The sequence below is a fragment of the Balaenoptera acutorostrata genome, chromosome 5, assembly GCF_949987535.1.
Source record: "Balaenoptera acutorostrata chromosome 5, mBalAcu1.1, whole genome shotgun sequence".
Lineage (NCBI taxonomy): Eukaryota > Metazoa > Chordata > Mammalia > Artiodactyla > Balaenopteridae > Balaenoptera > Balaenoptera acutorostrata.
The window spans coordinates 50786149-50811667 of record NC_080068.1 but is presented as its reverse complement, the minus strand read 5'-3'; the positions used below and the strand labels follow the sequence as shown (position 1 = coordinate 50811667).

At 41.3% G+C, this 25519-nt stretch overlaps 1 protein-coding gene across 4 annotated transcripts in view; it reads right to left on the bottom strand.

The window, feature by feature from the left end:
* Positions 1 to 25519, bottom strand: part of G3BP2 (G3BP stress granule assembly factor 2) — a 68703-nt gene that overhangs the window by 18075 nt on the left and 25109 nt on the right. Inside the window, exon 1 of one of the 4 annotated variants that reach the window (XM_007165554.3) lies at positions 3615 to 3847. The exons of 1 other annotated variant lie outside the window; for it this stretch is intronic. Coding sequence is in view for 2 of the 3 variants with exons in the window: in XM_007165551.3 (XP_007165613.1) it covers positions 3422 to 3523 (102 nt within the window). In the remaining variant the exon portion in view is untranslated. Of the gene's footprint in view, positions 1 to 3421; positions 3562 to 3614; positions 3848 to 25519 lie in introns of those variants that run through there. 2 more of the 4 variants (XM_007165551.3, XM_007165552.3) reach the window with 2 other exon arrangements.

Below are 25519 nucleotides of genomic sequence, written 5' to 3'. Positions count from 1 at the left end.
TGCCACCTCTAGCTAGAATGAAGGGTTGGCGTGGAGCCTGTGGCACATTTTTTTTCTTAAATGTTCATACAGTGGCTCATCTCTTCAGTTCATCCTTAGCCATTTCTACCTTAGCTGTGAGGTCAAAGTAAACCCATCCCAGAATCCTGCCAGTCTGCTCTTCAACCTTTGTTCTACCTTATATTCTGTACCACCTACAATCAAACCAACTCATTAAAAAAAAAAAAAAGTTAATCCACAAAGCACAATCAGATACTGTCATTTCAGGTGCCATTAGTTCCCCCCAAACCGAAAAACCTCCCATAAGGATGAACAAATTCTAATGCATAAAAGTACTCTCAGGACTTCCTTGGTGGCACAGTGGTTAAGAATCCACCTGCCAATGCAGGGGACACGGGTTCGAGCCCTGGTCCGGAAAGATCCCACATGCTGCGGAGCAACTAAGCCCGTGCGCCACAACTACTGAGCCCGTGCTCTGCAGCAAGAGAAGCCACCGCAAGGAGAAGCCCGCCCACCGCAACGAAGAGTAGCCCCCGCTCACCACAACTAGAGAAAGCCCACACGCAGCAACGAACACCCAATGCAGCCAAAAATAAATTAATTTTTTTAAAAAGAGCAATGCATATCTATTTAGAACAGCAACCTTCACTTTGTTGTGGCACACCACAGAATGAAAGCGTCACAAACAAGATCTAAGCACCAGTCACAGAAACAGATGGTAGCTGTGGATTAAGCTTTTTCTCTCCTCAGGCCCCAAAGGTAAGGAGGCAAGTTTTGAAGTTCAGAAGCTATTAAAAGTGACCAAGCATTAAAGAAATGGAAATGCCGCCCCACAAAAATTAAAACGTGTATTTATATTATGCTTTAAGGTTTAACAAGTAACTACACATTCCTTTACCTCCGTTAAATAGATAGGATATTAGCTTCATTTACAGAAAAGGAAACCATGATGTTTTGAGAGCCTAAGGAAAGGAGTTCAAGGTCCCTCAGTTATAGTTATGAGAGAGGATTTGAAATCAGGTCCCCTCCCTTTAGTGATGTTTTCATTACACTTGCTTAAGAACCACCGCTTATGAAGAACCATCAGGGATGCAAGAATATAAAAAAAATTTAAAGTCTAACTGTTAGCTTATTTGATACTGTAGGGAGGAGCCAAAAGGCAGAAAACAGTAACATAACAGGAAATCCAAAACAGTCATCCTCGCATACTACAATAGTAATATCAACATAGAGTAAAACATCTAGAAATTAAGTTAAAAATAAGCTGAAAAACAGCAGTCAAGAAACTGATTCTATTGTTTCTGAAGCCAGTCCAGAGTTCTGGGAGATAGAACTTGTTTGTTCTGTCAGCCCTTAAATGTTTCCCAGTGGAGAGTTAAGTCAAGTTTGTCAATTAAATTCTACTGAATTTAAGTTCAGAAACAACCTAATCTGTAACTATCAAAACCAGCCTTGAAAAGGGGTCATTCCTCACCTCCATACGCATTCAGTGTAAAATATGTGGGAAAAAGTCTTATTTAAAGCAACCTAGAAAATCCTGATAACAGGCAAACAGCAATAATTCTTCAGGACAAGGAAACTGTTAACCTAAAGACACTATTGGTATTTATAGATTTTCAGTAACTGATATGGAGATTTTCATTTCTGATCTCTCATAAATGAAATATGGATAATAAATATATCCTACCACCAAGAGTGCCAATCCTATTCAAACTCAAGAGCTGTCTGCTAACAAACTCAACTGCTCACCTGCTAACTAAACACTCACTCAATTCGACTATCAAATTATTAAAGACTTATTTTCTTCTCCTTCCATTTTTGATCCCCATCCACCCCACAAGCATTCTGGTTCTTTCCTCTTGCTACTTGTTCTCCTTCCATTTTTGATCCCCATCCACCCCACAAGCATTCTGGTTCTTTCCTCTTGCTACTTGTTCACCATTGACAAACATCTCAACCTCTGAATATTCAGCAACCTGAACCATAACAGCTCTTAAATAGTAAACAATCTATTTGAGGTCCTTATCCTCCCTACAATTCGTGGACAACCTTTCAGAATTAAACAGCCTCTAGTGATTAAATCATAACACAAGAATACACATGAATAATCCTGAATATTTAAGAAAATGGGAAGATAGTATCATCAAAGAAACAACACAGAATTCAGTACTAAGAATTTCAAACTAATCATACAGTCTATTTTTTGAGACCAGGAATTTTGGACATCCAAAGGACCACTGGATACTAATAGGGTCAACTGTTTAGAAACTGTTCACATGCCTAAGGCTATATTAATGGCCAAATATGGAGCTGGACAAGGAATTCCCATCTTCTTCCCCTCTAGCATACGGGGCTCCCCTAACTGCAGTTAATGATTCACAGATCCAGGTACATGCAATGCTAACATTTGGAAGACTAACACGAGGTGTTAAAACCAGTATTTTAACACCAGTTATTATCACAACAATCATATGGGGGGAAAGAGGGAACAACTTTGCTATTATTCCAGCTTTGGTGCATGTGGGTTCTGTGGGTTTTTGTTTTTGCTTGATTTTTAAGACAGCAAAGGTACTGCCCCTCCAAAAAAAAAAAAAAAATCTGTTAAGAAAGTAGGCATACATTGGAGGAAAAAAATTGATCTATGCGGAAAATTGTAGACGCATATCTGTACTTGCCCCAAAGCGGCACAGGGCCATCTTAAATCTGCCTTTAGAGATGCAGGTAAAATTCGATCAAATTCGACTAACAATATTAACACAATCTACGGGCGCTATGTTCCTCCCCTTGACTATCCTTCCCACCCTCCCCAAGAAGACATGGGGGAAGAGGAAGAAACCCGCTCCCCAAAGCACTCAAACATCTCTTCTATTCCTGGGTCAGCAAGAGATCGCCTACATAAAAAGGGCACGGAGAAGGCGTACGTTATATACAGCCCAGGTTTCCCAGCTCTTTCGGGATAAACCCGCGGGGGGGTCAGGGACCGCAGAACACCAGGTACTGGGCAAGCAAAGCGAAGGCTGCCTTCAGACCCGGATTCTGTTTCCGTGCACCGAAATGGTGCCCGGAGGCCGCTACTTTCGCATCTGCGTCGCTTCTGCCTCCGCCGACACAGCTTCTTTTCCCCTCCCCCACGGGCGGGGCGGCGGCGGCCTCCCCACTGCCAGGGAACCAGGAATAAGAGCCGCAAGAGTCTGGGACGAGGCTGGTGGGCTCCGCACCCGAAACATCCTCTCGGGCAAGCCCACTCCCCCACGTCCCGTCCGAAGCCTCCATCAGCGCGCCTTTGGGAGCAACTGCGTCCCCTTTCCCAGCTCGCTACCTCATCCCCAACCAACCCCGGCCCCACCTGTGCCCTCGGAGCCCTCCGTCCGCCCGACGCGCGCCGGTCACCTCCCTCCCCACGCGGCCTCCCATCCCTCACCTGAGAAAAAGGCTCGGCTTCTCTCTCGCACACACAGCAGCGTAGGCAACCGGCAAGAACAATGTCTCTCTCTGCAGCTACACCTCCGACACCGGAGCTCATGCACTGGACGGTTGCCTCGAGCCGCGGCGCGCGACGGGAATGTCCCCTTCCAACCACCACACCGACCGCCCTTCCCGGCCCCCATACACACCTCCAACCAACAGCGGCGGCGGGTACGTCGCGCGGAGGTCAGCGGGAAAGTCGCCGAGGACCGGCTGCAGCGGATTCTTCTCGCTCGCCGCCCTCTCCCTCCTCCGACAAACCTCAAACCTCGGAAACCGGAGAGCCACGAGCTGGTTCCCCTCACTACCACCTCTTCCCGGGGGCCAGGCACTGCGGCGAACGACAAGGAACACGGACGTCCCGCCCCCTTTGCCACCGCCCCCTCTTATTGTTTTACCCCTGCCGAAAGGGCTGGGGGACCCCCCAGCACGGCTTCAGCCAATCACGCATCTCCTCCGCGAGCTGGACCCAACCTTCTCGCGTCCCTCTGCGGAGCACGCGCAGAACGCCGCCGCGCTCACGTACTCTCGCGCCCGGAAAGCCGGGGAACCGGAACCGGCGTGAAGCCGGGGCGAGAGTCCGCTGATTTGACGTCACAAGTAGGATGCCTTTCTCCTGCCCCAAGGCTCCGGCCTCTTCGCCCTTCGAGAGCGCACCCGAACAGGAGCCGGGTCGCTGCAGCGCTGTGCCTTCTGCGCTGTCTTTTGGGGACTGATTTTTCTGGTCCTTTTATGTTATTAAGAGGAAGGGAATTTTAGTGATTTTTTTTTTTTCTCTCTGAACTAGGTGTCTGCAGGTTGCTGCTCTAGAGAGTAAAAATGCAGCCAGTGGTTTCAGCTGCTTGCACCCTAAACTCAGCCTAGGAAATGGAGGTTTTTAAGCTCCACCGATAAGTTCAAAATCGTTCAACGCTATATTATGGGGCCTACTGGGTGCTAAGTACTGGGATGTAGAAAAAATAGGACGTGGCCTCCACAGAGAGAAAAAACAGTTCTATTTCTTTGTGTGCTGTTTAGCGTTAGGCGTTGCTAAATACATACTAAGCATTTTACATGCTAAAGCAGCTTAAAGCTGAAATCCCAGGAGATAGCAGGACTACAGACCTGTCCTAGATCTAGGCCCAGACTTGGCCGCAGGGGCGTAGCTGCGAAAACACTAGACACTGACTCTCATGACCTTGATTCCTGGAAGAAGCCCCATCTCCTTACAGTCAAGGAAGCCACTTTGCACCTTAGTTCTGGCAGTGTTTCTCAGAGACTATCAAGACAGCTGAGGAATTTTGGAAGGAAGGGCTGAGGAAATGGTGAAAGGAATAAAAGGCAATTAGGAAAGGAAATGCCCATAGAAGAAACAAAACGCAGGCATATACATTTCACCAGTTTTCTTAACAATTCTTTTAGAGTAACTTTAAGGTATTTTTCACGTGTGAAAACTGAGGTTTACGGGGCAGTGCAAGATTTGAACCTTCAAAATCTACACTACTTTTAACTTATGCTGCTTAATCACATTTTGTTATATGCAAAATATATGGGCAGACTATCACTCTTATGAAATGAACTTTGACATGTTTTTCCTTAAAGTATCATAATACAGTACATGAAAACTGCCCTTCAAATCTAATACTTATGTGCCAGCCACTCTTCTGTTTTGTTTAATCCTCACAATAACCCTATAAAGTAGTTAGGATTTTTATGCTAATTTTACACAGGAGGAAACTAAGGCTTAGAGAGGTCGAGTTAACTTGCCCAAGGTCACACAGCTACTACTCCGTTGGAGCTGGGATTCAAACACAAGCAGTCTGCCTTTACACTCCATGCTATGGAATACTCTCCTTGTATTAATTGTCACAACTTACTTATCTCTTCTGTTGATTGACATTTCTACTGTTTCCAGTGTGATGTTCTTAACGCATAATGCTGTTATTCCTCACCAAGTACAAAAATTTCTCTAGAGCAGTGATTCTCAGAAATTAACATGCATCAGAATCACCTGGAGAGCTTGTTAAAACACAATGCTGGGCGCCCTCCCAGGGTTTCTGATTCAGCAAGTCTGTGTTGAGGCCTGAGAATCCGCATTTCTAACAAGTTCCCAGATGCTGCTGCTGCAGCTCTAGGAACAACACTTTAAAAACCACTGATCTACACCATGGGTTGGCAAACTTACACTGTTAGGGACAGACAGTAAATATTTTAGAACTTGAGAGCCATAAATGGTCTTTGTTACATATCCAACCCACCCATCCCCGTTTTAAAATCCTTCAAAAATGTATTAATAAAAGAAATAGTCTTAGCTCTGGGGCTATATAAAAACAGGCCTCAGACAACCCCTGTCCGAGGGTACATATCAATTGGTGGAGTTATTGGGAAAAACGACTTCATTATCTTCAATTTTATTAAAATACCCAAAACTGTTTTCCTAAGTAGTTATTTTTACTTCCTAAATGTCTCTTTAAGTCCGTGCCCTCTGAATACTTCTCCATACTTATAGCTTCTGCCTAGGTTCAGGACCGTTTTATCTTTCCAGAATGACTGCAGTAACCTCCTAAGGAATCTTCCTGCCCTACAAATATAACCTCCATTAAATACCCCCTCCCCTGACAGACAATTAAGGCAGGGAGAGAGAAGTAGGAATGTATTCATTCAGTGGCTCAAGCCAAAAACTTTTAAGTCACCCTTGACTCTGTCTCACACCACACAGCAAATCACCAGTAAATTTCTGTTCCCTCTACCTTCAACATTTATTCTAGATTAAACACTTATCACTATTACTGCTATTATTATTATTCCCACGGCAACCAGATCCTTTATAGCTATAAATCAGATGACATTCTGATGTCATCCCTCCAAAGGCAACTCAATAAAATCCCAAGTCCTTACCGTGCAAGGCATCCCATCCCTAATTTAGTTCTCACCATTACTTCTTTTCTTACTACTTTTTCTCTTATACACCTCAGCCCTTCCTTTGACATTTCACATCCCCACCCCAATGTGTGTCTTAGGTGTGAACCTTTATCAAAAGTTTGTGAAAAATCACAATAAACTGCATCTACTGATTTCCCCAAGTACTCATACTGAAATATCTCACTCAGGCATTCTAAAGGTGAGTTAGGCATGATTTTCCCTTACACAAACTACCCTTCATAGAATTTCAGTTAACCTTATACTGCTTAAATAGTCTACTAGCTTGTCTAAGCTGTATTCTGTGGTTATTTTGTAATCTCCCTATATTATGTATTTCCTAGGTTCTCTTCTAGGTTGTTTTTTATAAATAGTGTAACTCAAATGGTAACCTACAGGTTGTCCGGCAGAGTGTCCACTCAATAATAGCTTCCAGGATTCATTCATTCATTCACATTCATTCCTCGATTCATTTATTCAGTGGCCACCATTGAGTGCCAAAGTATCAAGCAGAGCACTAGGGTCAGGATGAGACAAAAATAATCAAAACATAGTGTCTTCAGGGAATTGGGAGAAAGGGAGAGAAAGAAAGCAAGAGGAGCAAAGAGAAAAACAAAAAGATAGGGAGAGAGACATGGGAAAAGAGGGCGCGGGAGAGTTGGAGAACGACAGGAGGGGGGGCAATGACAAAACTGAATAGAAGTTTGTACTTCTCCTTCATAACCTTAATTGAATGTTTGAATTTATAATTTAATATCTGATATTTCCTCTCTCATACACACACACACACACACACACACACACACACACACACACACCCTGAAAGTTCCACAAAGGGATACTGTTTGTCTCTCCGATCCAGCCCCTGATACTGGCTCACTGAAAGTGCTCCCTAAACTGCTTCATAAATTGGCTGACGGAGCACTGTGAGGGAGGGCACCACGGTCTTCCTCATGCGCTTCTAGTATTTTTGATATTTTTACCCTAACTTCCAGAACAGTATATGATTTATTGTTATTCTTTCTTGATGAATAATAATAGTTTTTAGACTGCGGATTTTCCCTTGCCTATAGTTTAGGCCCCATCCCATAGGTTTTATTCACTACTATTGTATTCTAAATAGTTTGGAAGTATAGTATTTCTTCTTTGATTCAGTTATGGTTTAGAGAGAGTTGAGATTGTCTAAACAGTTTGGATTTTTAAATTTAAACATTGTATTTTTACTTGTTTTAGTGCTTGTAGTCTGAGTGTGGCATGTACGTTTCTGTGCTTTGTGGAATTTGTTGTGATTTTCCTTTGTGGCCTAATATAGGTACAATTTTTGTAAGTTGTCTATAAAACTCTAGTCTATTGAAATCTTCTTTTACTGTCTTTTAGTTTCTTTTTTATCTTTCCAATCGTTTCTACAGTACATTTTTACCTTTTTATTTTGAAATAATTTCATAGATCCTAAAAGGTTGCAAAAATAATAAATGAATTCCCATAGCCTACATTCCTCAAATGTTAATATTTACTACATTTGCTTTATCTTTCTCATTCATTATCTCTCTCTCTGGCTTTTCTCCTGTAGGCTGTCAATTCCCCGAGGACACATTTCAACTATTTTTGCCTCATCCTGTGCCTAGTACTGTGTTTGATACACTGGCAGTCAGTGGTGGCTACTGAATGAACAAATCCAGGCGTTTCAAAGAAACCAGTAAGTGGTTATTATGGATACTCTGTCAGACAACTGGTAGATTGTCATGTGACCTCTATCCATAAAAAAGCATCTAGAGGAGGCTCTAGTTGCAATTTTCTTTGGACATGATATCCCTTTACCCCTAAACACTTCAGTGTGTATTTCTTAAAAGACAAGGACATTTACTTCTATATCCACAATACCATTATCAAAATCAGGAATTAACATTTTTACAGTACTATAATCTACACTCAAATTTCATCAACTGTCCAACTAATATCAAAAGGAAAAAATTGTTTTCTGGTCCAGGATACAATTCAGGATTACAAACGAATCTAGTTATCATGTCACCTCAGTCTTTCTTCTTTCATGACCTTGATATTTTTAAGGAGTACAGGACAATGATTTTAAAGAATGCCCCTGAATTTGGTAACCTCTGTTGTTTCCTGATATTTAGATGTAGATTATGCATTTTTTGGCAAAAATACCAGAGAAGTACTGTTCTGTCCTCAGTGCGTCATATGGAGGCACGTGACGTCCACGTGTCCCATTACTGGTGATGTTCCCTTCACGGTTAATGCAGTGGCTGACGGGATTCTCCACTACACAGTTCTGTTTTTCCCTTTGTAATTAGTAAGTATCTTGTGTAGTCTGGTACTTTGAAACTGTGTACATGCCCCATTTATCATGATAGTTTCACCTAGTTTTAGCAGCCATTGACGATCCTTGGCCGAATCAGTTTTTGTTATGGTGGCTATCTAATTGTGATTTTTCTAATTCCATCATTCTTTCCACATTTATCAGCTGCAGTTCTACTATAAGGAAGACCTTTTCTCCTTTCTCATTTTTTAAAAATATTTTATTTATATCAGTGTGAACTCATGGATTTCTACCTGATCATCCATTAATACCAACATTTATTTTCATGCTCACATTGTCCCCATTTGGCCCGTGGAAGCCCCACCAAGTTAGCTCTCATGCATTATATAATTTAATTGTGCATTATTTATTACAAAAAATTGAACTAAGATATCTTTTCAAACAGTGAAAAAGAACAAAAAGTGACAAGGGCCTAAGAGAAGACAGTGGCAAGTAGAAAAGAAATGTATAAGTATATAGGTGGCAAAAGTGTGATGATTAACTAGGTATGGGCAGTAAGGGAGAAGTCTAGGATAGGATGCTTTGCTGGTTTTGTCTGGGTGACAAAAGAGACACTGGAAATATTCACTAAGAAGGAGACTACAGAACTTTGGTATTTTTCTATCCATATGCTTGTATAAAATATTATACTGGGCTTCCCTGGTGGTGCAGTGGTTGAGAATCTGCCTGGACACGGGTTCGAGCCCTGGTCTGGGAGGATCCCACATGCCGCGGAGCAACTGGGCCCGTGAGCCACAACTGCTGAGCCTGCGCGTCTGGAGCCTGTGCTCCGCAACAAGAGAGGCCGCGATAGTGAGAGGCCCGCGCACCGCGATGAAGAGTGGCCCCCCGCTCGCCGCCAACTAGAGAAAGCCCTCGCACAGAAACGAAGACCCAACACAGCCAAAAATAAATAAATAAATTTAAAATATATATATATATTATACTAGTTACTTCGTCCAATACTTTCTGATCTAAGGCCACTTTAGAAAGATCTCTGACCACTGAATCTAAAGGGGCCACAGTCACTCTCCATCTCTTACTCTGCTCTACATCTGTTAATAGCACTTAGCACTACCTGACATTATATTTATCCTTTGATGGGTTTGTTTGTTTATTTATTTATTTATTGTTGCAGCATGTGGACTTCTTAGTTGCGGCCTGCAGACTCTGAGTTGCGGCATGCATGTAGGATCTAGTTCCCCGATCAGGGATTGAATCTGGGCCCCCTGCATTGGTAGTACGGAGTCTTACCCACTGGACCACCAGGGAAATCCCATGATGGGTTTTTTTAAATTGTTGGCCTCTCCAATAAACCAAGTTCCATAAGAGCTCAGATTTTGTCTGTTTTGTTCAATGCTGTATCTCTGCTACAAAGAAGACATTCAAAATCAATTAGTGAATAAATAAATGTGTGTGTGTTTATGTTTGTGTGTGTAGCGGGGCAGAGAGAGAGAGATACGATCATAAACATTGCTTTGCAGGATACTACTTTTTTTCCTCTTAAAAAACAGACATCATTTTATGTTAGTACATAGTAGGTCTACTTAATTTTTTTTCCAGTGGTTACATAGGTGGGGAATGACATCCTAAGCTTAGAGGCAATATACTAAATTATAAAGAAAGTTATGAGAATGTAATCAAAACAAATACAAGCTATGTAACTGTACATTTCTGCCACAAATTTGAATCAAAGGACTAGCAAAACTTGATAAGAAATCAGTATGGAAACCTAATCAATAAACATGCAAAGTATGTCCCATTTATAGAAAAAAGGACATAGCATTAAACATACATGAAGAGCTGTTAAACGGAAACAATGGCAAACCATAAACAAACTGGCAAATATTTTAAAATGAAAACATCCAATATGCAAAAAAAAAAAAAGCTCCTTTGTAGACTTCTGTTTCAAGTAAACATTAATTCATCCTTTTAAAAAAGCAATTTGGCAAGATATATCAAAAGCTTTAAAATGTTTGTGCTTTTTGAGTCAATAATTCTACTTCTGGGTATTTATCCCTCTTAAGATATGCCCAAGAAATTCACTGTGATGTTATTTATTTATTATCATTTAAAAACTGGAGGCATCTTAAATATCCAATAATAGTGAATGGTTAAATAAACTATGACACATATCCTTGACACATATACATCAAAAGTTATAGATTTAAATATTTAAGAATATATTTTTATGTTACATATTTATATTTCAATCTTAAACATGTTTATGAATCAATCTTAAGTTAAAAATATGGTTGATAGTTTTTTTTACAAAAAAAAAAAACAGGAAAAGGATCAGATCCAATCACCATTAGCAGGTGAATTTTTAAAAAGAAAATCATTAGAAATATATTAACTGATTCCTGATTATTATTATAGATTTCAGCATAAAATACTTCTCTGACATTCTACTTTAAAAGGCTTTTCCTCTATACCCTCTCATTTGACCATTTTCAACCTTACTGGATCTTAAAGGATCAACCAATACCATTACCAGCATTTTGCTGATGATGTAGGTGTTTAAGGGATGACTTTACATGCGTGTTTAAGGGCTACGCGCTCTATATAAGTAAGGCAGGACTCAAAACTATGAAGACTAGGCATTGGAAGGGAGTCAAATCCAAATCCTTCAAGGATACTCATTTTTCTTAGTGTCTTTACTCATCACAATTTTAACCTTTCAAGACTTACATAACATTTAACCTTTTGAGACATGCATTACAAATGTCTTGTACCTGCTACCAATTCAGTTAGTAAGGATTATGCTGCCAGCAGTGTAGTCTGGGCTCTGGAGCCAAGCTGCCTGGATTTGCATTCCAGCTTCATCTCATCACTTATGAAATGTATTACCTGGGTATATTTCCTAGGTATATTACTTTGGGCAGGATGCTTAACTTTTCTGTGCTTCAGTGTTTCTCATCTGTAAAATGGGGACAATAATATCTACCTTATTAGGGTACCGTAAAGATTAGATTAGTTCATAGAAGTAAAACATTTATACCATGCCTGGCACATGGTAAATGCTCAATGAACAACAGCACTTCATGTTTGGTGCTTGAAAAGGTATATGCACCAATTGCTTTCAACTGATTCCTTTTTCACTGACTGCTTGCTGCTTTGCTTGGAAGTAACAACTTACAGCTGTATATAGCATTTTTTAGTTTTCAGAACACTTTCAAACACATTATCTCATTTCACTTTCACAAGCAATTCACAAAGTAGGTAAGCTGCACAAGGCTAAAAGTGGCCAATTTAGAAAGAGACCCCAGAGTCCCCCGTGGCCCATGCCACTATACCATATCCCACCACTAAATGATGAACCTCCTTAGCCTTAGAGCAAATATTCCTAATTGAAAACCTGTTACTCGAGAATTTCAGGGCTGTCTCGGTACAGCTGGCTCTTTACAAGGCTTTTTTTTTTTTTTAATTAATTTTATTTATTTATTTTTGGCTGTGTTGGGTCTCCGTTTCTGTGTGAGGGCTTTCTGTAGTTGCGGCGAGCGGGGGCCACTCTTCATCGCGGTGCGCGGGCCTCTCACTATCGCGGCCTCTCTTGTTGCGGAGCACAGGCTCCAGACGCGCAGGCTCAGTAGTTGTGGCTCACGGGCTTAGTTGCTCCGCGGCATATGGGATCTTCCCAGACCAGGGCTCGAACCCGTGTCCCCTGCATTGGCAGGCAGATTCTTAACCACGCGCCACCAGGGAAGCCCCTTTACAAAGCTTTTTGACGCAAAGAGAAACCTACTCCCAGGAGTAGGATGAACCCATTCCTTTTAGAGCAGGCGCGGAGAAAGACTATAACGGCCTGAAGAAAGAATCAAATGTTCATTTCTCCTGAAATCTTTCCATCCATTATCTTTGTGAGACTGGGACAGGTAGGGTCTAAAGAGATATTCTTCCTCTTCATTTGGGCGTTTTATGTGAAAATGTCACACATCCAGAAAGGTACATAAAACACTTGCACAGCCTGCCTATTTGTTGTTAAGTATAAAATGTAAATAAATGAATGACTGCTATGGGTGGTGGATTTTAGCAATGTAGCTGGTTTTGATCTTATCTATTAAAGTCTTCAAGTAGGGGAGATTCTAAAAGCTCCCAAGCTTGAGAGAATAAAGATTGCAAACTCTGAGATGACTTCTTCAGAATTTAGAGACAAAAATCTCATCATAAATCAACACCCAAAGAATTAGGTTTGGGATTACAAAAGTAACCCACCCTGAATAATGGTTTGTAAATTCTAATGGATTCTATCCACTGCTCAGAAAGTTATGATGACAGCTAAAATCACCTCAGGCTAAGTGATCTAAGAGATAACAGTAATTCTGGCAAGTGTGACAACTAAAGATAATACAAATAAAAGAGAAGTCATCTGCCCTGAGTTGCCAGGAGTCCAGAAAAAGATGGCTTTGGAAAGAAGCTTCATCAACGTTTATCTTGCACTGTTCAGGGTAGACTATATTTGGCAGACATCTAGCCATCCCAGGGCTACAGCTTGTGTTTAATCCTTCAGGCCTTACAGTCTGGATATGAGATTCCTTTAGGTTATCCAATTCTCAGTAAGCGCTCTGACCCAGAGGAGGGGCCCTGGTCAGCGGGTATTCTATTTATTGGCAAGGCATATCTCCCTCTGTGAAATGGCATTCTGGGGTCATTAATCAGTCTCCAACGGATTAAGTTAGTGTCAATTCCTATCCCTGAACCAGATTTCCTCATGGAGGGGAGAGGGGACTAGAGAGGTTGTACCATAAGAAACCACAGCTGAGGACCAAATCCTCTGCTTAAATATAGGATGAAACACATGGGATCAAATCCCATTTTCTTCACTGACTAGTGTTGTGACACTGGTAAGGTTAGTTCATTTCTTTGACCTTTAGTTTCCTCATGGATAAACAGCCAGCTTTAGGGGACTTCCTTGGTGGTCCAGTGGTTAAGACTCCATGCTTCCACTGCAGCGGGCACGGGTGCAATCCCTGGTCGGGAAACAAAGATCCTGTATGCCGTGTGTCACAGCCAAAAACAAACAAACAAACAAAAAACCTAGCCAACTTTAGGGTTGTTGGGAGGATTATTTATACTGTTTAGCACAGTGCCTGGCATGGTCTGATTCCTGTTGTAGAACTGAGGCAGATGTTCAACAACGGGGGACCCCAACACAGCACTTCATAAAGTCATAAACAGACACTAGCCCAAGACCACCCTCCATCCTTCCACTCTCCATTTCTCCTCCGGGGTCAAATACTTGGTTTGACAGTGCAAAGAAACCAGGGCAAAAGACTTTGTCTTAAGTAGACAAATTCAGGAGGAGGAAATGGATACCATACCTTTGAAAGCAATTTGTTCCACTAGTCTCTTTTAGCAACCAGGCTATGGAACTATTCACGGCAGTAAAAAACCAACTGTATGCAAAATGGAATACATTCATCAGCAGACAGAAAACTTAAAAGTGGTAGAGCAGTTGTGAAACTTCTTCTGATTGGAAAAAGGTGATCATAAAAAATTAGGTAGCTGATACACAGCGAAAGCATTCTGGCTTTCTTCTATCTTAAACAATTGAGAGCAAAACACAGCCAATTCCTCATGCAAAGTGTCTGCATCAGCCCTTAATTCCACCCACACATTTCCAGGTGTGACCACTTCCTTGTAGGTTCTTGACTAGCTAAGCTCAGGCTTCTGGATCCATGGCAGCAGAACACTTCTCCAAGCTTTACCTCCTTAGGAAGCACAAAATAGGTTTATTACTAAGGCAAGAATCTTCCTCAGAATCAAGATTTGCCCTACCCTTCCGGTCAGACCATCAACCTGGCTTTTTTTAAAAAATATATCTCTACCCTCCTCCTTCCGGATTGTGGCTCTGACCTATGCCTTGTTGACTCACACTCTCTGGGTGAGCCCTGGCTGTGGAAATATTATACATTTCCTGGTTCATGGCAACTGGCTCAAAACTGACAGGAGCTCCCAGTGACATTCTCATATTTAGCTGAGCTTCAGAGATCCCAGGTCTGATCCCTAACTCAAGAGCCATGACCCCAAATTCCCACGTTGTTGGTGGTGACCCGAAAAGGGAAAGACAACTTAAAAGTTATTGACCACTATCAAACATTTAGAGAAGAGGTAACACCTATCCTTCTCAAACTCTTCCAAAATATAGCAGAGGGAGGAACACTCCCAAACTCATTCTACGAGGCCACCATCACTCTGATACCAAAACCAGACAAAGATGTCACAAAGAAAGAAAACTACAGGCCAATATCACTGATGAACATAGATGCAAAAATTCTCAACAAAATACTAGCAAATAGAATCCAACAGCACATTAAAAGGATCATACACCATGATCAAGTGGGGTTTATCCCAGGAATGCAAGGATTCTTCAATATATGCAGATCGATCAATGTGATACACCATATTAACAAACTGAAGGAGAAAAACCATATGATCATCTCAATAGATGCAGAAAAAGCTTTTGACAAAATTCAACAACAATTTATGATAAAAATCCTCCAGAAAGTAGGCATAGAGGGAACTTACCTCAACATAGTAAAGGCCATATATGACAAATCCACAGCCAACATCGTCCTCAATGGTGAAAAACTGAAACCATTTCCACTAAGATCAGGAACAAGACAAGGTTGCCCACTCTCACCACTATTCAACATAGTTTAGGAAGTTTTAGCCACAGCAATCAGAGAAGAAAAAGAAATAAAAGGAATACAAAACAGAAAAGAAGTAAAGCTGTCACTGTTTGCAGATGACATGATACTATACATAGAGAATCCTAAAGATGCTACCAGAGAACTACTAGAGATAATGAATTTGGTAAAGTAGCAGGATACAAAATTAATGCACAGAAATCTCTTGCATTCCTATACACCAATGATGAAAATTCTGAAAGAGAAATTAAGGAAATACTCCCATTTACCACAGCAACAAAAAGAATAAAATACCTAAGAGTAAACCTACCTAAGGAGACAAAAGACCTGTATGCAGAAAACTATAAGACATTGATGAAAGAAATTAAAGATGATACAAACAGATGGAGAGATATACCATGTTCTTGGATAGGAAGAATCAACACTGTGAAAATGACTATACTACCCAAAGCAATCTACAGATTTAGTGCAATCCCTATCAAACTACCAATGGCATTTTTCACAGAACTAGAACCAAAAATTTCACAATTTGTATGGAAATGCAAAAGACCCCGAATAGCCAAAGCAATCTTGAGAAAGAAAAACAGAGCTGGAGGAATCAGGCTCCCTGACTTCAGATTATACTACAAAGCTACAGTCATCAAGACAGTATGGTACTGGCACAAAAGCAGAAATATAGCTCAATGGAACAGGATAGAAAGCCCAGAGATAAACCCACACACATATGGTCACCTTATTTTTGATAAAGGAGGCAACAATACACAGTGGAGAAAAGACAGCCTCTTCAATAAGTGGAGCTGGGAAAACTGGACAGCTACATGTAAAATTAGAACCCTCCCTAACACCATATACAAAAATAAACTCAAAATGGATTAAAGACCTAAATATAAGGCCAGACACTATCAAACTCTTAGAGGAACACATAGGCAGAACACTGTATGACATAAATCACAGCAAGATCCTTTTTAACCCATCTCCTAGAGAAATGGAAATAAAAACAAAAATAAACAAATGGGACCTAATGAAACTTAAAAGCTTTTGCACAGCAAGGGAAACCATAAACAAGATGAAGAGACAACCCTCAGAATGAGAGAAAATATTTGCAAATGAAGCAACTGACAAAGGACTAATCTCCAAAATTTACAAGCAGCTCATGCAGCTCAATATCAAAAAAACAAACAACCCAATCCAAAAATGGGCAGAAGACCTAAGTAGACATTTCTCCAAAAAAGGTATACAGATAGCCAACAAACACATGAAAGAATGCTCAACATCACTAATCATTAGAGAAATGCAAATCAAACCTACAAAGAGGTATCACCTCACACCAGTCAGAATGGCCATTATCAAAAAATCCACAAACAATAAATGCTGGAGAGGGGGTGGAGAAAAGGGAACCCTCTTGCACTGCTGGTGGGAATGTAAATTGATACACCATTATGGAGAACAGTATGAAGGTTCCTTTAAAAACTAAAAATAGAACTACCATATGACCTAGCAATCCCACTTCCGGTCACATACCCTGAGAAAACCATAATTCAAAAAGCGTCATGTACCACAATGTTCATTGCAGCTCTATTTACAAACCAGGACATGGAAGCAACCTAAGGGTCCATCGACAGATGAATGGATAAAGAAGATGTGGCACATATATACAGTGGAATATTACTCAGCCATAAAAAGAAATAAAATTGAGTTATTTGTAGTGAAGTGGATGGACCTAGAGTCTGTCATACAGAGTGAGGTAAGTCAGAAAGAGAAAAACAAATACTGTATGCTAACACATATATATGGAATCTAAAAAAAAAAAAATGGTTATGAAGAACCTAGGGGCAGGACAGGAATAAAGACACAGATGTAGAGAATGGACTTGAGGACACGGGAAGGGGGGAGGGTAAGCTGGGATGAAGTGAGAGAGTGGCATGGACATATATACACTACCAAATGTAAAATAGATAGCTAGTGAGAAGCAGCCGCATAGCACAGGGAGATCAGCTCGGTGCTTTGTGACCACCTAGAGGTGTGGGATAGGGAGGGTAGGAGGGAGATGCAAGAGGGAGGAGATATGGGGATATATGTATATGTATAGCTGATTCACTTTGTTATAAAGCAGAAACTAAAACACCATTGTAAAGCAATTATACTCCAATAAAGATGTTTAAAAAATAATAATAAAATAAAATAAAAGTTATTGACCAAAGGACTTTTATGCACAAGAAAGCAGACCCAGATAAAGTGTGCTCATAGGAGCAATAATGTTGGAAGCAGAGTTGTTTCCTAAGCAACCAAGAGCTGTAGAAAATCCAAGGAACTTTCAGCCCCTTAAGTAAAAGAGTAATAAGAGGGTTTGGAGGCTTTTCTTAAGCAGAGATGGGAAAAGATTTAAGAAGCACTAAGAAAGACTGTTTCAGATGTAAGTAAATGTAATGGTTTTTTTGTTTCTTGGGGTTTTTTTTGGCCGCGCAGCACAGCTTGTGGGATATTACTTCCCTGACCAGGCCTTGGTGGTGAAAGTGCCGAGTCCTAACCACTGGACCACCAGGGAATTCTCAAATGCAATTTCCGTAAATGTCTAAGCCAGAAGTTTTTAAGCTGAGTCTATGTGCATTTTGAGGGATGGAGATAGAGGATGTTTATGAAACCATGAACATTTTGTATATATGTGTGCATGTGTCTTTTTTTGCTGGAAAGGTCCATATTTCATTGCCTTCTAAAATATATCTATGTCCTAAAAGGTTAAGAACCAGTGATCTAAACCACATTCTTCTTCAATGTATATCATGGTAATAATGAGTTGTTTATTAAAATGAAGGCTTTACAATATAAAGAATGCTATTTTCATTCAAAAGCCATATTTAACTAAAATTCCATGCTAATCAATGACCTCAGCTTACCCTACTAACGGATGCTGAACTATTTCCTGGTTTTGATAGTATACTACAGTGATGCAGGATGTCAAATTGGGGGAGATGGGGTGAAGGTTGCACAGGAGCTCCCTGTACATTTCTTTGCAACTCCCTATTAATCTATACTTATTTCAGAATAAAACAGTTAAAAAAATTTTAAAGCATAAGTTCTGGAATCTGGTGGAGTTTGGTTCTTAAACCCAGCTCCGCATTTAAAACTTGTAGGATGCTGGGCAAGTTATTAAGTTCTCTGAATCAGTTCCTTGTCTGTAAAAAGGCACAACTGCAGTTCCTATCTCACAGAACTGCTGCATATTCAGTTCTTAGCACAGGTATAAACTATCATGATTTCTGTTAGGCCATATGGTCATAGCCCAGATATCACCCTTCACTAGGTGACAGGTATACGGCTTTCAGACATGGTTCTGAAAGGGGAAATAAACTGTCTCGTTTGGGGTAGTCTTGGAAACCCAAATCCATAAGGTGAGTAAACAGCATAAACAAGGAACTGCTTTTTGGAAATTAGAAGAGAAAATCTAGTGTAACAGAGACCATAAGGGGTTAGTAAAGGAAGGGACACACAGAGACACAAAAAACAAAAGCAGGGAATGTGACAATTTTTTAAAATGTGTATTCCAGTCCATATTTGCTCAGCATCAATGGTGTGCTTAAGGACCCTTAGAGTTAGATAGAATCTTCATCTAAATTGTGTCTGAGTAATAGTAGACAAAATAATGATAGTGTGCATTTCGCAAAGCCGTATGTTTTCCATTAAGGATTAAACTAAACCTAAAGTTTGGAAATGGGCCAATATTAAGATTTTTAAAAGAAAAATAAAAGGACAGTTATATAAGTCATCATTTTAACTGTCATTAATAGTTTGCTTTCAAGGAGTGTATATGTTAAGGTTTAAGACAGATTGGCTCAGGGTGCAGTGAGAACAAACAGAAGGGGCGATTACATTTGCAGCAACATGGATGCACCTAGACATTGTCATACTGAGTGAAGTAAGTCAGACAGAGAAAGAAATATCGTATGATATCGTTTGTATGCGGAATCTAAAAAGAAATGATGCAAATGAACGTATTTACACAACAGAAACGGAGTCACAGACCTAGAGAATGAACTTATGGTTACGGGGCAGGGTGAGGTGGGGGGAGAGTTAGGGAGTTTGGGATTGACATGTACACACTGCTATATTTAAAAAGGATAACCTAACCAACAAGGACCTACTATATAGCATGGGGAACTCTGCTCAATGTTATGTGGCAGCCTGGATGGGAGGGGAGAATGGGTACATGTATATGTATGGCTGAGTCGCTTTGCTGTGCACCTGAAACTATCACAACGCTGTTAATTGGCTATACTCCAATATAAAATAAAAAGCTTAAAAAAAAAAATACAGGGTTGCTCACAACTTTCAGGGCATTACCTGGGCCCTGGAGAGTTGCTGGGTGGGAAGTACTGTGGAAGAAAAAAAAAACAAAAAACAGAAGGGGCAATTACGTCAAACTGAAGGTCCAGAATTCCTGGAGGAGATGCCACCTGAGCTGAATCTTGAAGGTGAAATAAGAATGAGCCAGTGAAGAAAGTGCAGTGGTTGACAATAGCTGGCCCAGGCAGAAGGAAGAGCAAGCACAGAGGTGCAGCAGCGGTGACAGGGCTGGCAAGATTAGGCGGTTTGGTGTTACCACAATAATGATATCAAGGCTGGGCATGATATCTCAGAAAGGATGGGCGTAGGGTAAATAGCATTTAAAGAAACATTTTCTTTAAGCTTTCCCACTGTATATAAATCCTAGAAAAAATATTTGCACAAGCACTTTCACCCCAGAACCTATTTCTGTGATGGGCAAAGATGACCATCATGGGCAAAGACGTCTCAGAAAAGCTGGGCTTAGTTTCCATGAACTCTGCGTTTCCTCCCTATTTTTCACTACAAACTGAGAAAATATAGAGTTTTTAAGCATTTAAGAGCAGTCCTTTTTCCTTCCCTTGGAACAGGCAGGGGTGTGATGACCTTTCCTATAAAATGTGGGGTCTTAAGGGAATCACAGAGTAAGCTGGAGCTACACTTAGTCACAGAAATCTGTAGAAGTGATTGGTTTCTGCCAGTTGGCGTAGGGATACACATTTCAAATCATTTTTGGAAATTTCTGGCCTGAGGACGAAACATCATTGCTAATTTTATGGACGCAGGGAAGTAGTATCTAGTGAAGGAAGCACATTTATGGGTTACTATGTTTGTTGTGTGTATTTTAAACGTCACAGAGTCTCCATTTTCCATGCTTCTGATCTGGTTGGTCTCAAATCAAGACACTGACCTCACACCCCAGTTGCTCTGTGATATTCTAGATAAGAAAGCACAGCCCAAGACCCACATCCCTCCCCCTGCTTTCAGAGCCTCCCTAAGGCACCTGAAAATTCAAATACATTAGGAAAGACCTGATTCACAAAGACCTGCTTGTGCTTAATACTGAAGGGCAAACCTTGTTGGTACATAAAATGAAATTCCACAGAGAACAAATTTCTGTGCAAAGTTCTTCGCCATGTTTAGCATGCATTCTACTAGCTTGTTTGAGTGTGCAAGGAGAGAAGAAATTGCTAAGGAAACTAGGAGCAAATCATATGGCACTTCCTAACACTTGCAGGGATAAAAACGCTACTTCATCCCTAGCCTTATGTTTGGTCTTAAACATTCCTAAGTGAAGAAAGGGGTTGGTCTACAGTATTGGATATTAGATGTGAAAGAAAAAAAAATTATATAGGAGGAAAAATCATAAGCAGTTCCCAAAGACATGCCACAATAAAAGATCCCAGGAAGAAAGACCTAGATAAGGAATTCAATTTCTTATGTTTGTTAAATGTTTATAAACATTAAAGTTCATTCAGTTCAAGTTTACCGACTAGTCCAACTAGCTCCGCAAGCCGGAGATGCTTTCACTTGCCCTCAACAATTTCAGTCTTCTGAATTTAAATTTCCAAAAAAATCCTCCAGGACTAGATTATTTTCATACTGACCAAAGGAGGCGGCTTATTCAATAAATCATCTGAAGAATATTTTAGAGTCTCAATGAATCTTTCCAAATAATTTGTTCTGCAGGAAACTAGGTGAATTTAACATCAAAAGATCACCATGGCTACTGGCAAGTATGGATCTCACAAACATAATGTTGAGTAAAAGAAGCCAGAAACAAAAAAGGACATATTCTGTAAGTCCACTGGTACAAAGTTCAAAAGCAGGCAAAACTAACCTATGCTTGTATAAGTCAGGAGAATGGTTACCCTTGAAGGAGGGGGGCACAAGGGAAGCTTCTGAGATGCTGATAAGGTTTGCTCTTGACCTGGTACTGGTTACATGGTGAGCTCAGTTTGCAAAACTGTATTGAGCTGTAGACTTATGGTTTATGCTTTCTTTCTGTACACATGTTATGGTGTAATAAAAAGTAAAAAATAGATAAAAATAACATGGATCAGCATGGGTCCTGCATCAATGAAGCACCTGGGTTAAAAATCAATATTTGGGTCCAGAAAAGGAAAATCTATAGAGAAGAAAGTAGATAAGTGGTTGCTTAAGGCTGGTGGTTGACAGCTAAAGGGTATGGAGTTTCTTTTTGAGGCGATGAAAACGTTCTAAAATTGACTGTGGTGATGGTAAAGCACAACTCTATGAATATACTAAAAACTATTGAATTGTACACTTAAAAAAAAAAAGAAAACAAAAACCAATATTTTATACTTTCATTGCTCAATTCCACTGACTGGTTCCTACTTATTCCCTTAACTCCCAGACTGGATATCTGGTTGTACAATGAGTACAGATGTACATTTCCACTGGAAGGAAGAATTAATTAAAATAATACTACTTGAGTTCCACTGGCCTCCTTGACCCCTATCTGTTTATTACTCGCTGCTTCCTTTCTCTGTGAGCAATGCTCAGCAGGAGTCAATATTGTGGGAAGGACTCAGGGGTTCTCCACCTTGGCTGCACACTGATATCACCTGGGGAACCTTGAAAACTACCAATGCCTGAATCCTACCACTAGAGATTCTGTTTAATTGGTATGGGGTGCCACGCAGGCACCTGAATTTTTTTAAAGCTCCCCAGGGATCAAACTCCAGACACAGTGATATATTGCCTAAACACACAGACACACAGACACACACACACACACTCACACACACAACTCCCCAGGTGATTCTAATATTCAGCCAAAATTGAGAGCCACTGGTATAATGGTTTCCACAAAGAATTGAAAATCTAAATTCTCTGCTGTTTTTTAGCTGTATGACATGAGTAAGCTATTTGATCTCTCTAAACTTTGAGACATACCTAGCACAGAGTAGGTTAGTCGCCCTTCCTGTTTTCTTTCCCTTCAAAAACTAGAAAATTCTGTCTTATTTTTAAAAGCTGTTGTCTTGGGACTATTCTGAAGCGCCATTCTGATCTTCAGTGTCCTGCGTCTAGTACTTGCTCAGACTTCTTCACCCAGGTCACAAACTTCTTGTCCTCTGGCTCTCTGTTCCCCGCACTTGTAGCTCGAGAATGTGATCCCTGCCTTGGCTGACCTCCCAGGATTTGGTATCTAGACCACATGTCAACCCACTGCTGATTCTGGTTTCCCCTACTTGCTGCTGAAAAGCCAAGCATGCCACACAGCAGACTTTGAGTTTGATCTTAAAGGTCAGGTAGGAGTTAGGATTTAGATCAATGGAGAGAATGGGGTTGGGCAGTCCAGCTAATGGGATGCAAAGGACAAAAGGAAGAGCCAGGAAAACACAAGGGATCAGGGAACATGGAGGGGCTTGGAGGGGTTTCTGGAGAGTAGAGGTGCAAACTAGGAGCCCGCAGGCCAGATCCAGCTCACAGCTGTTCTGCTTAGCCTTCACAGGGTTTAAAAGGTTTTTGAATTTCTTACTAACATTTAAAATTGGGAGATTTCACACCAAAATTTAAATGTCCAACTTCTCTTGAAAAAGGTAACGATTTGACAACATTGGACCCACAGTCCACACGGAAACAACGGGGAGATGAGCTGCCGAAGCTCCCTTGGGGTGGCGGGCATCGTCCCTCCAGTCTTCTGCAGCCCCCACTGCCGCCGGCTTCTCCTCTTTATATACTGACCTGCCTCTCTAGGTGATCAATAATTATTTAGCCAATGAATGAATTAGAATGGGAGGGAGAGAGGCAAAAGAAAAGGAAGAGGAGGAAACAGAATCCCCCTATTAATAATACTAAAGAGTTATATCAAATCCTCACACTGTACACCTTAAAGTACGCAATGTTGTATGTCAATTGTATCTCAATAAAACTGAAAAAAAAATGAATGAAAAAAAAATACTAGAGAGTATCTGCAGAAGACCTCCAATAGCATACCAGTAAGTGTGGATTATATGGCTTGGGGTGAAAGGTAACCGAAGGCATTTTCCCATGCAGCAACACGACAAAGCGAGTATTTGAAAATATTTTAGGTACAACTTTAGTAAATAAGCCCATATGTCAAAAGAGTGCTATCTTGACTTTATGGGACACTAGCAAAGCCTGGCCCTCCAACCTTTCATATGATATGCAGTTGACAATAAATAATAAAAATAATGCTAATAAAATTAATAATTGTAAAAAAAATCTACTTTAAAGGTAAGTATATCTTTATACCTCACCAACTTCTAGGAACAATTTTTTTTTTTAATATTTATTTATTTATTTGGTAGTGCCGGGTCTTAGTTGCAGCAGGCAGGCTCCTTAGTTGTGGCATGCGAACTCTTGGTTGTGGCATGCGTGTGGGATCTAGTTCCCTGACCAAGGATTGAACCCGGGCCCCCTGCATTGGGAGCGTGGAGTCTTAACCACTGTGCCACCAGGGAAGTCCCTCCAGGAAGAATTTAAGATGGCACTAGAAGGTAGGATGAGCTGAAGTATGAGGTACCACATCCAGAAATAACAGTTGGAGGGATTTCCAGAAATTATTAGCATGAAGTAATAAAAGCATGAAGGAAGCTGGAGCAGCAGGACACAAAAGAAGGCAGGACTTTGAGAAGAGGTAATGGTCAAGACCTATGAATGTCCAGAATAGCCCTATGGCTTAAGGCCCAGTACCCAGGAGATTCTGCCAGAGAAGGTTAGGACACAACACTTGTGGGGTTGGGAAAAAACAAACCAAGATTTGATTGTCTGGGAAGGGACATGGGAGAGCTAATCAATATTTTCAGGGCCTCAGGAAAACAGGCTTCAGACCTAGAGGGAAAGTGAAGTTCTTTTTTATAAATTTACTTATTTTATTTATTTATTTTTGGCTACGTTGGGTCTTCATCGCTGTGCGCGGGCTTTCTCTAGCTGCGGTGAACGGGGGCTACTCTTCGTTGTGGCAGGCAGGCTTCTCATTGCGGTGGCTTCTCTTGTTGCAGAGCACGGGCTCTAGGCGCACGGGCTTCAGTAGTTGTGGCACGTAAGCTCAGTAGTTGTGGCACACGGGCTTAGTTGCTCCGTGGCATGTGGGATCTTCCCGGACCAGGGAATGAACCTGTGTCCCCTGCATTGGCAGGCGGATTCTTAGCCACTGCACCACCAGGGAAGTCCCGAAAGTGAAGTTCTTGAAAAGAAAAGACAAGCAGTATCCAGGTGCCCTGGAGGGAAGGTTGTGTGACTGCAGCCCCTCTCAGGTACCACAGGCTCAATTCAGGCCTGCCTGGTTTATAGCAATCAGACTCAATTCTAAGAGTCACCGAACTGTGATCCTTTTTCGTTGCTGCCATGACCATCTCCTGAACTGGGTGGGTCCGAGCCTGGAGGTGCTGGGTACTGGTGTCCAGGGTCTAAAGTTCAAGGCAGGAGTTGGGCTCAGAAGTCCGAAGTAAGCCAGGTCAACCTGGACATCCCCGGAAATTAGCTAGAAACGTGGGTCAGGAGCTCAGGCTTGAAAATGGAGCTTTTGGGAGCACAAGAGTTGAAGCTGAGGAGTGAGTGCTAAGAGAGAAGCACAGGTGACTCTCAAAGCCTACAGAGGCGCCACAATTAAGGGATGAAGGGAGAGGAGGCAGCGACCACAGCAGTCAAAGAGACACACAGAGGGGCTTCCCTGGTGGCGCACTGGTTAAGAATCCACCGGCCAGTGCAGGGGACTCGGGTTCGAGCCCTGGTCTGGGAAGATCCCACATGCCGCGGAGCAACTAATCCTGTGAGCCACAACTACTGAGCCTGCGCTCTAGAGCCCATAAGCCACAACTACTGAGCCCACGTGCCACAACTACTGAGGCCCGCACACCTAGAGCCACCGCAATGAGAA